General features: G+C 41.2%; 1 protein-coding gene across 3 annotated transcripts in view; it reads left to right on the forward strand.

Moving 5' to 3' along the window:
• The window catches only part of ITPRID1 (ITPR interacting domain containing 1), a 248,932-nt gene that overhangs the window by 193,463 nt on the left and 40,800 nt on the right, over positions 1-14,669 (forward strand). For all 3 annotated transcript variants that reach the window (XM_056520390.1, XM_056520389.1, XM_056520391.1), the window contains one exon: positions 10,456-10,510. In XM_056520390.1, coding sequence (XP_056376365.1) covers positions 10,456-10,510 — 55 coding nt within the window. The remainder of the gene's footprint in view (positions 1-10,455; positions 10,511-14,669) is intronic.

The raw sequence follows: 14,669 nt of genomic DNA on the forward strand, positions 1-14,669 counted from the left end.
GATACTAGCAACCTATTCTATGGAAACGATTCTAAAAAAATGTCCACAGATTTTCAGTGCAGATGGGATTATAACAAACCCTGGGGTACTCACTTAGTAAACCTTTAATGACGCAGGACGTATATTTACGTCCTGTGCCTGCTCCCGCCATATGAAGCGGGCTCGCACATCACATCGCGTCGGTTCCGGCGCTCATCAATGGCCGGGACCCGTGGCTAATACCACACATCGCCGATCGCGGCAATGTGCGGTATTAACCCTTTAGAAGCGGCCACCGCTTCTAAAGTGAAAGTATCCCGGCTGCTCAGTCGGGCTGTTCGGGAACGCCGCGGTGAAATCGCAGTGTCCCGAACAGCTTACAGGACACCGGGAGGGCCCTTACCTGCCTCCTCGGTGTCCGATCGACGAATGACTGTTCCGTTCCTGAGATCCAGGCAGGAGCAGTCAAGCGCCGATAACACTGATCACAGGCGTGTTAATACACGCCTGTGATCTGTGTAAAAGCTCAGTGTGTGCAGAGTTATAGGTCCCTATGGGACCTATAACACTGCAAAAAAAAAGAAAAAGTGAAAAAAAAAGTGTTAATAAAGGTCATTTAACCCCTTCCCTAATAAAAGTTTGAATCACCCCCCTTTTCCCATAAAAAAAATAAAAGTGTAAATAAAAAAAAAAAAAAAAAAAAAAATATATATATATATATATATATATATATATATATATATATATATATATATGTGGTATCACCGCGTGCATAAATTTCCGAACTATAAAAATATATCATTAATTAAACTGCACGGTCAATGGTGTATGCGCAAAAAAATTCCAAACGCCAAAAAAGCTTATTTTTGGTCACTTTTTATACCATTAAAAAATGAATAAAAAGTGATCAAAAAGTCCGATCAAAACAAAAATCAAACCAATAAAAACTTCAGATCACGGCGCAAAAAATTAGTCCTCATACCTACCTTTACGTGGAAAAATAAAACAGTTATAGGGGCCAGAATAGGACATTTTTAAACATATACATTTTCCTGCATGTAGTTATGATTTTTTCCAGAAGTACGACAAAATCAAACCTATATAAGTAGCATACCATTCTAACCGTATGGACCTACAGAATAATGATAAGGTGTAATTTTTACCGAAATATGCACTGCGTAGAAACGGAAGCTTTTTTGTCCCAAAATGATTTTTTTTTTCGTTTCGTCGTGAATTTTTGGGTAAAATGACACTGTAAAGTAGAATTGGTGACGCAAAAAATAAGCCATAATATGGATTTTTAGGTGGAAAATTTAAAGGGTTATGATTTTTAAAAGGTAAGGAGGAAAAAACGAAAGTGCAAAAAACTGAAAAACCCTGAGTCCTTAAGGGGTTAAAAGAACAGGGTTACTCAGACCCGTGCTCACCAATTCCTGGTTCATGCATTCTCAATACATTTCAATGCAGCCACCTTTTTATTAGTGTATGGAGAATGCGTCTGCTAGGACATAGTGAACATGTGTCAGCAAACCCTGCAGTCACCCAGTTTCTCAATAAATGAGCAGAGAATCCATTAGACATTTATGGCAAATTTTGTGGCAAAGCCATGAACTTCTAAGAAGGGGGATTTGTTTAGGAATGAAGCCAGGTATACAGGACAGTAATGATGTCAGTCATATATTCATTTCTTCTGCCAACATATCAGTACTTAAAGGGGTACTCCCAGAGGTCAAGTCCTGGGAAAAAAAATTGTGGGAACTCACCCAACATTTCCAACAAAGGATAGGGGATAAGATGTCTGATTGCGGTGGTCCCGCTGCTGGGGACCACCACGTTCTCCCTGCTGCTCCTGATATTAATTTAGAGCATTGGGGGCAGCGCCGGCGGCACGTGACGCCACGGCCACAGCCCCTCAATTCAAGTCTATAGGAGGTGGCATGACGGCCGTCACTCCCACTCCCATAGACTTGCATTGAGGGGGCATGGCTGTGACGTCACAAGCCTCTGCCCCCCTTTGCCAGTCATTCACCACGGAGCGAAGTTCACTTCGTGCACCAGTTGTCTGGGGTGCCGCAGCCAAGATCGCTGGTGTCCCTAGTGGCGGGACCCCCAGGATAAGATGTCTAGGGGCGGAGTACCCCTTTAAGGGCTTGTTCTGCAGGACTCCTGCTAATGGGAACTGCGTTCCTGCTGTGCAGGAACTCTGTTCCCATGAGTTCCTGCAGGACTTGAACCCTGGGTACTCTGCTGGAAACATCTTATCCCCTATCCAAAGCATAGGGGATAAGATGTTAGATTGTGGGGGTCCCGCCGCTGGGGACCCTTGCAATATCTGGCATGGCTCCCCTGTCATTCGGTGCACAGAGTTAACTCTGCTTCATGCCCGATGACTGGCGATACGGGCCACCACGCTCTCTCCATTCATGTCTATGGGAGGAGACGTGATGGCTATGTAACAGCCATCACACCCCCTCCCATAAACATGAATCGAGGGGGCATGACATCCCGAACGTGGAAGTTGTTAGCCTGGAAACCACCGTGGTGGGACCCCCGCGATTTAACATCTTATCCCCTATCCCCTATCCTTTGGAAAGGGGATAAGATGTTTTAAACAGAGAACTTTAATGGTAAACGGCAGTAAGAAGTGTTTACATTGATTCTCTAGTTTTATGGCTGAACAAAGCTCCAGGCTGAATTAATTGCTTCTTGCACAACTGATGTAGAAGCTTCTGTGTATTTTTTATCTTTATCTACTGTAAAAAAAAGATTTGAGAATCCCTTTGCTAGCTTTGACATATAAGGTGAATTAGACAAATAATGCAGAAAATTAATGAGACTACAAGGCACCAGAATTTGGCTGAACTGTGCACTAGATGTTTGTCATTTGTTTAAGCTGAGCGAGTTTGTCAGCTGCAAGTAATGCAAATATAAAGCCACTAGGTCATCTCATTTTACTTGGCTATATAAGCACATAGCTGCAAGCACTTGCTGACACCTTGGGTTTAAAAGAGTGAAAACTACAGATGGAAAGTACAAGCTAAATGAACAAACTAAAATAAATAAATGAAACACACAACATAATCCAAAAACATAAAGAATGATAATGGATAAGAGGTGATAGATTATCTTAATATTAATTTCATTGATAAAATATAGTCAACTTTCTTTTTCTAGTCACGTATTATCTCAGAATCTCTTGGACAACCATCTTAGGCTCTATACTTAACCCGCATTCTACTGAAGATGTGGAGGAAGTAAAAAGTTGGCTCTCACTCCGGTATCTGGGGCAAATACTCTGGATTCCCAGGACATGTTGCAGGATTCCTGGGACAGCAGGACAGTGCCTTATAGCGGGGACTGCGCCACTGGATCTAGGACAGTTGGGAGGACTGTAAAGTGATGACCTGTAGCAATGAGATGTTCACTCTATAGAGACCTTTAAATCTAGTAAAGAATGGTTGAGTAAGGTCACAGAGTGAAATGTGTAAATTGGATTTCCCTAATTAAGTGTTAATATTGGTGTAAATGCCAAAGCATATTCTTTTTATTAAAATTTTATTTAAATTTGTACATTATATTGTGGGGACAGCCACAGTGCCTGAGCTTCTGTTATCATGACAGCAGCCCCATGGACATAGGAAACAATAAGCTGGAGGGACTCCATTGACTTGTATGAGTGAGAATTCTAGGCATGCTCTGTGACCTGTGCAGAGGTCATTGTGCAGGGATGGTGAGAGGCTGATCTCTGACCATCATCTATTGTGATTTCTTAATTTAATTTCTACTGGTGTCACCTTTAATTGTAATCCTATTTGTGATTATAAGGAGAAGATGGCTTGCATATGATCTGTACAGACCAGCAAGTGTCAGCTTATTGTTAAGCTTAGTGGCTGGACTGAAAACTGAAAGATTTCAGGATTATTTTATAATATAAAGTGGTGGACCACCGGGTGAATGGCGGGACCACGGGTGTTGCGGTGAGAGTGGTGGGATCTGATGTTATTAACCCCGGGGGTCGGATGGAATTAACCTCTATCTGTTTGTGACGCCAGAGTGGTTTTCGGGTTCTGGAACACCACACTCCCGGATTCTCCGTTATCCCACGGGCTAGTAGCGAGTCCACAACCAGTTTGGGTCAAACAGAGGCTTTACTGAATAGAAGACAGGTGTAATTATCTTCACAGCTAAGGCCAGATTTCCCAAAGAGGTGGCCAGGACCCAGAGAACCTCGCAGCACGCTGGACCAATACTTGTAATAAACTTGACTTTGACTTGTAATTAGACTTGACTTGACTATGTGCAGGACTTGACTATGTGTAGGACTTGACTATTTGTAGTGACAGCAGACATACACTTGAGACTTACTGGATAGACTTCAGCTTTGTGGCCTTCCAGACGCTGAAAACTTGTCCTGAGATCTCTGGTAGCATCTTCAGCAAAGACTTAGATGTTACTCTCAGAAGAGTCTGAGGAAAAGAGAGATGGTACAAGAAAGCAAACTGCAAATGGCCACCCCTTTATATAGTGGGGGGCTGGACTAAAGCCCATTGGTCAAGCTGTGGGTCATAGGTTTAAGCTGGTGCTCTCTGGGAGTACATGTGACTCCATAACATAACATGTGACAGGCTTAATCACAGGTGTATGAGACCTTCCACAAATCCTTGATACTATCTAGACATAGGGATCCTGTCTAAGCATTAAAGTGACTTACACAACATATACAACCAACAGAGAGACAACAGGGGGAGCCCCTGCAGGGGAGCCCCCAGGTCACTGAGGGACTCAACCTGATAAGGCCTAAAGGTATTATAGGACCATGTACCTGTACTGGGACATTACAATAACAAAATAAAAGAATTTGAATAAGGTGGGCTGGATGAAGGAGGCTAGACCTCAAAGTGCACTTGGGGTTTTAAAGCACCCCATGTGCGCTATGCCTGCTAATTAGCATATAACAAAAACCAAGCACAATGGATTCCACAGGATGCCACAGATGCCATACAGTAAATGCCAGTCATCAGTGTCACCTGCACTACAAACCTATACCAATATTTTAGTGCAGGTAATGCTGAAGACAGATTCCCTTCAAACAGTAGATCATTTTCTGATAATACATTTCCTTTAAAATTTGAAAAGTACCTGTCATGATCTTGCTTAATTTTATAATCCTCCCAGTTAACTTCCCCCATCATGATAAACCACCCCCTGACATTATTTATTATTAGTTTTCTACCTTGCTCTGTATTTTCTGCTCAGTCTCAGTCAGATTCACAGACTGGAAAGGGCTACTACCCAACAGGCGTGACATCATCTGAAGCCATACAGATGAACTTCCTCCCTCACTCTGCTACACACAGTCCAGAGCAGTTCAGTGTGAGATGAGCTATGATAGGATAAGGCTGCACACACCCACTCCTCAACACTCCAGACTGCATTTCCTGATTTTAGACTCCTGCCAGGCCAGCAAGAGTCCAAAGTCTGTGCAAGAGATGGGGGGAAATGTGCTCTGGACAAGTAGGGAGACACCTAGCGGCAGATTTTTTTTTAAACACACATAAAACATAGAAAACTTCTTTTTTTTTTAAACAAAGTATATTAGAAAGATTTTTTTTATTTACCATAAGGAGTTCAATAGCAAAAATTAGTTTAAATGACAGTGCCAATTTAAATATAATTCCCCAGGCCAGCTGTTCGAAGGTAAAAATCCCCACAGCTTCTCTTCTAGTCTATTAACTTATTTACTACATCTAGTCTACAGTATATCACAGTGTAGACTTTCCCTTACACTGTAGGCAATTTGGCCTTGGATATACAGTACATCTGCCTGAGGTGTACATAAGAGGAGACAACAAGGATGTTTATGTAAGAAAGCTTCTTAGAAAAGGTAATACGTAAAGAATAATAGAATGATACCATGTGACATACACAAGGTTAACTATTAACACTCATCCCCATGATGTAATATTTGTTTTACTTCACCACAGGTATCATACATTGAATTACATCTTCACTGACTAAACAAAGAAATATCAATGACTCAAGTTAGACAATCTGGGAAAAATTTAAAGAGGAAATAAAGTGAAAATTTATTCTGGCCACCCTGACTAGTAAACTCAAACCAGACGCCATAGTTAGTATTGCTAAATTAGAACCTCAGCATGTATACCATGTGTCTATACATCATGGTCCGGATTTATGAAGGCTGCTCCAAGTGCACACTCGGTAAAATGTTGCATATTGAGTTAACAATGTGTTTGCAAAAAAATTAGCAAAGTAGACTGGCAGAGGGAGTGGCATGGCGTAAAATGGGCAAAGCTCCCCCTGTGCCAAATTTGCTACTATATTTCTGAGTCTGCCCCATGTGCGAATTTATCATAGGACATGCAGATTTATTTAAACTATAATTCACTCCTGAGCAGCAGGTTTTCTCCCTGCTTAACCCTTAAAAAGGGGTACTCCGGTGCTTAGACATATTATCCCCTATCCAAAGGATAGGGGATAAGATGCCTGATCGCGGGAGTCCCGCCGCTGGGGACCCCCGTGATCTTGCACGCGGCACCCCGTTTGTAATCAGTCCCCGGAACGTGTTCGCTCCGGGTCTGATTACCGGCGACCACAGGGCGGCCTCCGCCCCCGTGTGACATCACTCCTCCGCCCCTCAATGCAAGCCTACGGGAGGGGGCGTGACAGCTATCACGCCGGGGACTGATTACAAACGGGGTGCCGCGTGCAAGAACACGGGGGTCCCCAGCAGCGGGACTCCCGCGATCAGGCATCTTATCCCCTATCCTTTGGATAGGGGATAAGATGTCTAAGCACCGGCGTACCCCTTTAAGGACCCGGGATTTTTCTGTTTTTGTACTTTCATTTTTCCTCCATACCTTTAAAAAACATTAACTCTTTCAATTTTGGCCCTAAAAATCCATATTAGGGCTTATTTTTTGCACCACCAATTCTGCTTTGTAATGACATCAGTCATTTTGCAAATCTACAACGAAATGGAAAAAAAAATCATTGTGCGACAAAATTGAGGAAAAAACACCATATTGTAAATATTGGGGGCTTACGTTTCTACACAGTAAATTTTTTGGTAAAAATTACACCTTATATTTATTCTGTTGGTCCATACGATTAAAATGATACCCTACTTTGATTGTTTAATTTTGTCGTACTTCTGGAAAAAATCATAACTACATGCAGGAAAATTTATACGTTTAAAATTGTCATCTTCTGACCCCTATAACTTATTTTTCCACATACGGGACGGTATCAGGGCTCATTTTTTGCACCGTGATTTGAAGTTTTTAGCAGTACTATTTTTGTAGTGATCAGACTTTTTGATCTCTTTTTATTCATTTTTTCATTTTACACGATATAAAAAGTGACCAAAAATAAGCTCTTTTGGAATTTTGGAATTTTTTGGCGCGTACGCCATTGACCGTGCGGTTTGTTTAACAATATATTTTTATAATTCAGACATTTCTGCACGTGGCAATACCACATATGTTTATTTTTATTTACACAGTTTTTTTTTAAATGGGGAAAAGGGGGGTGATTCAAAATTTTATTAGGTAAGGGGTTAAATGATCTTTATTAACATTTTAGGAGGCCATAACACTGCACACACTGATCTTTTACATTTATCTTTGTTATCCCATAGGATAACATAGATCAATGATTCTGCCGTTTGACTGCCCATGCCTGGATCTCAGGCACTTAGCATTCATTCGTCGATCGGACACCAGGGGCAGACCCTCCTGGTGCCCTACAGCTGTTTGGGATGCAATTTCACCACGGCGGTCCCAAACAGCCCACTGAGCTAGTCAGGGGTAGTTTAGTTTCACTTTAGACACAGCGATCAACTTTGAACACCGCTTCTAAAGGGTTATTGTTGCTCTGCACCGCAATCAGTGCCGCACACTATTAGCCATGGGTCCTGGCCATTGTTAGAGGCTGGGCCCGACCCGCTATGACGTGGCGCCATGCCGTGGTCCTGCGTTATAGAAAGGGAGCGGACTCAGGATGTACAGGTACGCCCTTGGTCCTTAACAGGTTAACATGCCATAGCCACAAACCTTTTGTACTCTATGGAATATCAAGAACTAGAAACCTATTAGAAGATTTCTGATCACAGTTTCTGATCACCCATCCTCAGTGCCCTTCAGCCCTCACTATCAGAGATGAGCATCTGTGATGGTCTTCTCAGCCAATCGCCAAGTGAGATGGGGTTCTGACTCAGCCTGGTGAGTGAGCTGTTACTGAAGCTCGTCTCCAATGGTGCGGGTCTCAGAGGTTGAACCCCCCTCGATCAGAAACTTCTCCCCTATCCTGTGGCCCCCACCACCCTACTACACATCCCAATGCTGCAGACAATGCATCACATTGCTGCTCAGCTTGGCTTACTGGGTGCAAATACTTTATTTTTTAGTCACTCTTTATGCTTGCAGTGTATGCTTAAGAACTTCTGTGATATATTGAGCCAAAAACTTCTCCATAGATCCCTTGAAAAAAAATAGGTGTTAACAGAGGGGCCCTTGTCTAGCTGTCTTCTTCTCTGGCTAAATTATACTCCTTTGAGCTGTAAACTCTGGGCTGGAGTTGACCTTCTGGGCAAAATGTTCCAAACTCCTTAACCCCTTAAGGACTCAATTAAATAAAAATTTAATTTTTACGTTTTCATTTTTTCCTCCTCGCCTTCTAAAAATCATAACTCTTTTATATTTTCATCCACAGACTAGTATGAGGGCTTGTTTTTTTGCGCGACCAGTTGACCTTTGTAATGACATAACTCATTATATAATAAAATGTATGGCACAACCAAAAAACACTTTTTGTGGGGAAATTAAAAAGTAAAACGCAATTTTGCTAATTTTGGAAGGTTTCGTTTTCATGCAGTACAATTTATGGTAAAAATGACATGTGTTCTTTATTCTGAGGGTCAATACGATTAAAATGATACCCATTATTACATACTTTTCTATTATTGTTGTGCTTAAAAAAATCACAAACTTTTTAACCAAATTAGTACGTTTATAATCCCTTTATTTTGATGACCTCTAACTTTTATATTTTTCCGTATAAGCGGCGGTATGAGGGCTCATTTTTTGCGCTGTGATCTGTACTTTTTTTTATACAACATTTGCATATAAAATACTTTTAATAAATTTTTTTATAATTTTTTTTAATAAAATGTATTAAAAAGGTGGCAATTTTGGACTTTTTTTTTTCTCATTCACGTCGTTCACCTTACGGGATCATTAACATTTTATTTTAATAGTTTGGACATTTACGCACGCAGTGATACCAAATATGTCTATAAAATGTATTTTTTACGCTTTTTGGGGGTAAAATAGGAAAAAACGGACGTTTGACTTTTTTATTGGGAAGGGGATTTTTCACTTTTTTTTTTACTTTTACATTTTTTTACATTTTTTTTACACTTGAATAGTCCCCATAGGGGACTATTCATAGCAATACCATGATTGCTAATACTGATCTGTTCTATGTATAGGACATAGAACAGATCAGTATTATCAGTCATCTTCTGCTCTGGTCTGCTCGATCTCAGACCAGAGCAGGAGACGCCGGGAGCCGGAAGAAGGAAGGTGAGGGGACCTCCGTGCGGCGTTCTGAATGATCGGATCCCCGCAGCAGCGCTGCGGGCGATCCGATCATTCATTGAAATCGCGCACTGCCGCAGATGCCGGAATCTGTATTGATCCCGTCACCTGAGGGGTTAATGGCGGACGCCCGCGAGATTGCGGGCGTCGGCCATTGCCGCCGGGTCCCTGGCTGCGATCAGCAGCCGGGATCAGCCGCGCATGACACGGGCATCACTCCGATGCCCGCGGTTATGCACAGGACGTAAATGTACGTCCTGGTGCGTTAAGTACCACCGCACCAGGACGTACATTTACGTCCTGCGTCCTTAAGGGGTTAAAGTGCCATGATCATTGCACCTGTGTCCAACATCAGTCTCAGGCTCCTTTCACACTATATTATTGTTCCGTTTAGGAACTTCCGTCAGAAGTTCCGTCACTATATCGGGGAAAACCGGCCGTTACAAAATCCCTGACGGCCGTGACTAAATCGCATTGCAGCCTATGGGGATTTGTAACTGCCCGTTTGCACCCGTATATGCCTTTAATTCATTAGGGACGTTATACAGTGACGGGAGTATATAACATCCGTAAGGAATTACGGGCATATATGGGTGAAAACGGGCAGTTACAAAACCCCATAGGCTGCAATGCGATTTAGTCGCGGCCATCAGGGATTTTGTAACGGCCGGTTTATTTTTTTTATCCCTCACAATGACCATACTTAGGGGGGGGGGGAGGGAACTCCAGATGGATGTAATGTAATAGATGTAATAGAATCATTTGAATCTGATGTTTTTACATTTTCAGAGATATAAAAATATTCAAACGCAGAATTAAAAATAGTATTAATTTAAACCATTTCTGTGCATTTTAGGTGCTGAGTTTTGAAGAAGATTGTCCTAGGACGATGAAGCAAGACAGCATATCAGGTCAGTACAATATGTCTTCTAGTCTATAATGGGTCTTGTGTAACTTCCCATAACCTCATGCTTGATATGATAGCATGGTACAAAAAAAGCAAACAAACAAAAAAAAAAAAACAATACAGTCATGGCCTTAAATGTTGGCACCCCTGGAATTTTTCAAGAAAATGAATTATTTCCCAAAGAAAAGTATTGCAGTAACACATGTTTTGCTATACACATGTTTATTCCCTTTTTGTATATTGAAACTAAACCAAAAAATTGGACATAATGTCACACCAATCTCCAAAAATGGGCTGGACAAAATTATTGGCACCCATAACTTAATATTTTGTTGCCCACCCTTTGGAAAAAAATAACTGAAATCAGTTGCTTCCTATAACCATCAATAAGCTTCTTACACCTCTAAGCCGGAATGTTGGACAACTCTTCCTTTGCAAACTGCTCCAGGTCTCTCTTATTGGAAGGGCGTCTTTTCCCAACAGCAATTTTAAGATCTCTCCAGAGATGTTCAATGGGATTTAGATCTGGACTCATTGCTGGCCACTTCAGAACTCTCCAGTGCTTTGTTGCCATCCATTTCTGGATGCTTTTTGATGTATGTTTGGGGTCATTGTCCTGCTGGAAGACCCAAGATCTCGGACGCAAACCCAGGTTTCTGACACTGGGCTGTACAGTGTGACACAAAATCTCTTGGTAATCCTCAGATTTTTATTGATGCCTTGCACACATTCAAGGCACCCAGTGCCAGAGGCAGCAAAACAACCCCAAAACATCATTGAACCTCCACCATATTTCACTGTAGGTACTGTGTTCTTTTCTTTGTAGGCCTCATTCCGTTTTCAGTAAACAGTAGAATGATGTGCTTTACCAAAAAGCTCTATCTTGGTCTCATCTGTCCACAAGACATTTTCTTAGAAGGATTTTGGCTTACTCAAGTTCATTTTGGCAAAATGTAGTATTGCTTTTTTATGTCTCTGTGTCAGCAGTGGGGTCCTCCTGGGTCTAGATCTCTGGAGATGGACTTGTAACCTTGAGATTGTTGATATTTTTCCACAATTTTGCTTATCATGTCCTAAGACAGTTCTCTTCTCCTCTTTCTGTTCTCCATGCTCAGTGTGGCATACACAGACACACACTGCAAAGACTAAGTGAACTTCTCTCCTTTTTATCTGCTTTCAGGTGTGATTTTTATATTGCTCATACCTGTTACTTGCCCCCAGGTGAGATTAAAGGGGTATTCCAGGCCAAAACTTTTTTTTTAAATATCAACTGGCTCCGGAAAGTTAAACAGATTTGTAAATTACTTCTATTAAAAAATCTTAATCCTTCCAATAGTTATTAGCTTCTGAAGTTGAGTTGCTGTTTTGTCTAACTGCTCTCTGATGACTCACGTCCCGGGAGCTGTCCAGCTCCTATGGGGATATTCTCCCATCATGCACAGCTCCCGGGACGTGACATCATCATTGAGCAGTTAGACAGAAAACTTCAGAAGCTAATAACTATTGGAAGGATTAAGATTTTTAATAGAAGTAATTTACAAATCTGTTTAACTTTCTGGAGCCAGTTGATATATAAAAAAAAAAAAGTTTTTGCTTGGAATACCCCTTTAAAGGAGCATCACATGCTTGAAACTATCTTATTTTTCCACAATTTTGAAAGGGTGCCAATAATTTTGCCCAACCCATTTTTGGAGTTTGGTGTGACATTATGTCCAATTAGCTTTTTTCCCTCACTTTTTTGGTTTTGTTCCAATACACACAAAGGGAATAAACATGTGTACAGCAAAACGTGTTACTGCAATCCTTTTCTGTGAGAAATACTTAATTTTCTTGAAAAATTTCAGGGGTGCCAGCATTTACGGCCATGACTGTATGTATGTGCTGCCTGATATATAAAATGGTCCCTCAACTTACAATGGCCTCAGGTTACAATATTTTTTGGACCATTGTAACTTGAAACAACAAACAATTCTCTGGACAGTCCAGATCTGTGAAATGGGTCAATGGCTGGAAGAAATTACCAATCAGAATGGGCAACTGAAGTGAATGCCCTGACTGTCTGCCTGGTAGCGATTTACGACAGTACAGGGAAGTACGACATGTTCTTTACTACTCTTTATCTGTGCCAGGGTTAGCTGCTCCTTTGGATAACAGCTCCATTTTTTGGGACACTGGGGGAGATTTATCAAAACCTGTCCAAATGAAAAGTTGCTGAGTTGCCCAAAGCAACCAATCAGCGTGCTTCTTAAATTTTTTAACCTCTTAAGGATGTAGGGCGTACCTGTACGCACTACGCCCGATCCAGATGTTTAAAACGGGGTCACGCCGTGACCCTGCATCATACCAGGTTGGTCCCGGTGCCTAATGATAGCCGGGACCCTGGGCTAATAGCGTGCGGCACCGATCGTTGTGCGCGCAGTATTAACCCTTTAGACGCGGCGATCAAAGTTGATCACCACGTCTAAAATGAAAGTGAAAGCTTCCCGGCAGCTCAGTATCGCTGATCGGGACTATCGCAATAAAATCGCCATGTCCCGATCAGCTAGCACGCGAGCGGAGGTCCCCTTACCTTGCTCCATCGCGTCCGATCGGCGATTGATTCCTCCAAGCCTGAGATTCAGGCTTGAGCAATCGACCGCCTATAACACTGATCCATGCAAAGCTATGGCTTTGCAGGGATCAGTGTAAAAGATCAGTGTGCGCAGTGTTATAGCCCCCTATGGGAGCTATAACATTGCAAATAAAAAGCAAAAAAAAAAAAAAAAGTTAATAAAGGTCATTTAACCCCTTCCCTAATAAAAGTTTGAATCACCCCCTTTTTGCATTAAAAAAACTGTTTAAATAAAAATAAACATATGTGGAATCGCCGCGTGTGGCAATGTCTGAATTATAAAAATATATTGTTACCTAAACCCCACGGTCAATAGCGTACACGCAAAAAAATTCCAAAGTCCAAAATAGCTTATTTTTGGTCACCTTTTATATCATGAAAGAATTAATAAAAAGCGATAAAAAAAAGGCTGATCAATGCAAAGATGGCACCGTTAAGAACTTCAGATTATGGCACAAAAAATGTAGCCCTCATAACGGCCCATGCGCGGAAAAATAAAAAAGGGGTCAGAAGATGAGAATTTTTAACGTATACATTTTCCTGCATGCAGTTATGATTTTTTTTTCAGAAGTACAACAAAATCAAACCTATATAAGTAGGGTATCATTTTAATCGTATGGACCAACAGAATAAAGATAAGGTGTCATTTTTACAGAAAAATGTCCTGTGTAGTAACGGAAGCCCCAAAAGTTACAAAATGGCATTTTTTTCTTACATTTTGTCGCACAATGAATTTTTTTTCTGTTTCGCCGTGGATTATTTGGTAAAATGACTAATGTCACTGCAAACTAAAATTGGTGGTACAAAAAATAAGCCATCATATGGAATTTTATGTGCAAAATTGAAAGCGTTATGATTTTTAGAACGTGATGAGGAAAAAATGAAGATGCAAAAACGGAAAAACCCTGCGTCCTTAAGGGGTTAAAAGGCCTGTGAAAAATGAAAGAAGAAATCTGGACAACATTTTCTCTGCACAGGTTTTAATAAATCTCCCCCACTGTGTGTACTGTACAGGACCCTGACGAAGCTCCTGTCCTCTACATAGACAGTGACTTAAAGTTCCCAACAGCTCTATCTTACTTTTATATGTAAGAACTTGCTTTATTTCTTTTAGTTATTTACTTCTTTTTGTTTAATCCTTACTTTTTCCTATTTTTGGATGACATTTTGGGGCTTCAGAACCAATGACCAAGTTTCCACAACGTTATGGTCTCAGCATACAATGGTCTCAACATACAATGGTCGTTCTGGAACCAATTAATATTGTAACTTGAGGGATCACTTTATGGGGGAGATTTATCAAACCTTGTGTAGAGGAAACGTTGCTGAGTTGTCCATAGCAACCAATCAAATCACTTCTTTCATTTTTCAGAGGCCTTTTTAAAAAAATGAAAGAAGCGATCTGATTGGTTGCTATGGGCCACTCAGCAACTTTTCCTCTACACAGGTTTTGATAAATCTCCCCCTATATTCCTGGACCACTTAACCATGAATGAACAGAAAGCCAAGGTCTACAAAGTATTACCACTATCTATCTACCTATCTAGAAAAG

The sequence above is a fragment of the Hyla sarda genome, chromosome 5 (genome assembly GCF_029499605.1).
Source record: "Hyla sarda isolate aHylSar1 chromosome 5, aHylSar1.hap1, whole genome shotgun sequence".
NCBI lineage: Eukaryota > Metazoa > Chordata > Amphibia > Anura > Hylidae > Hyla > Hyla sarda.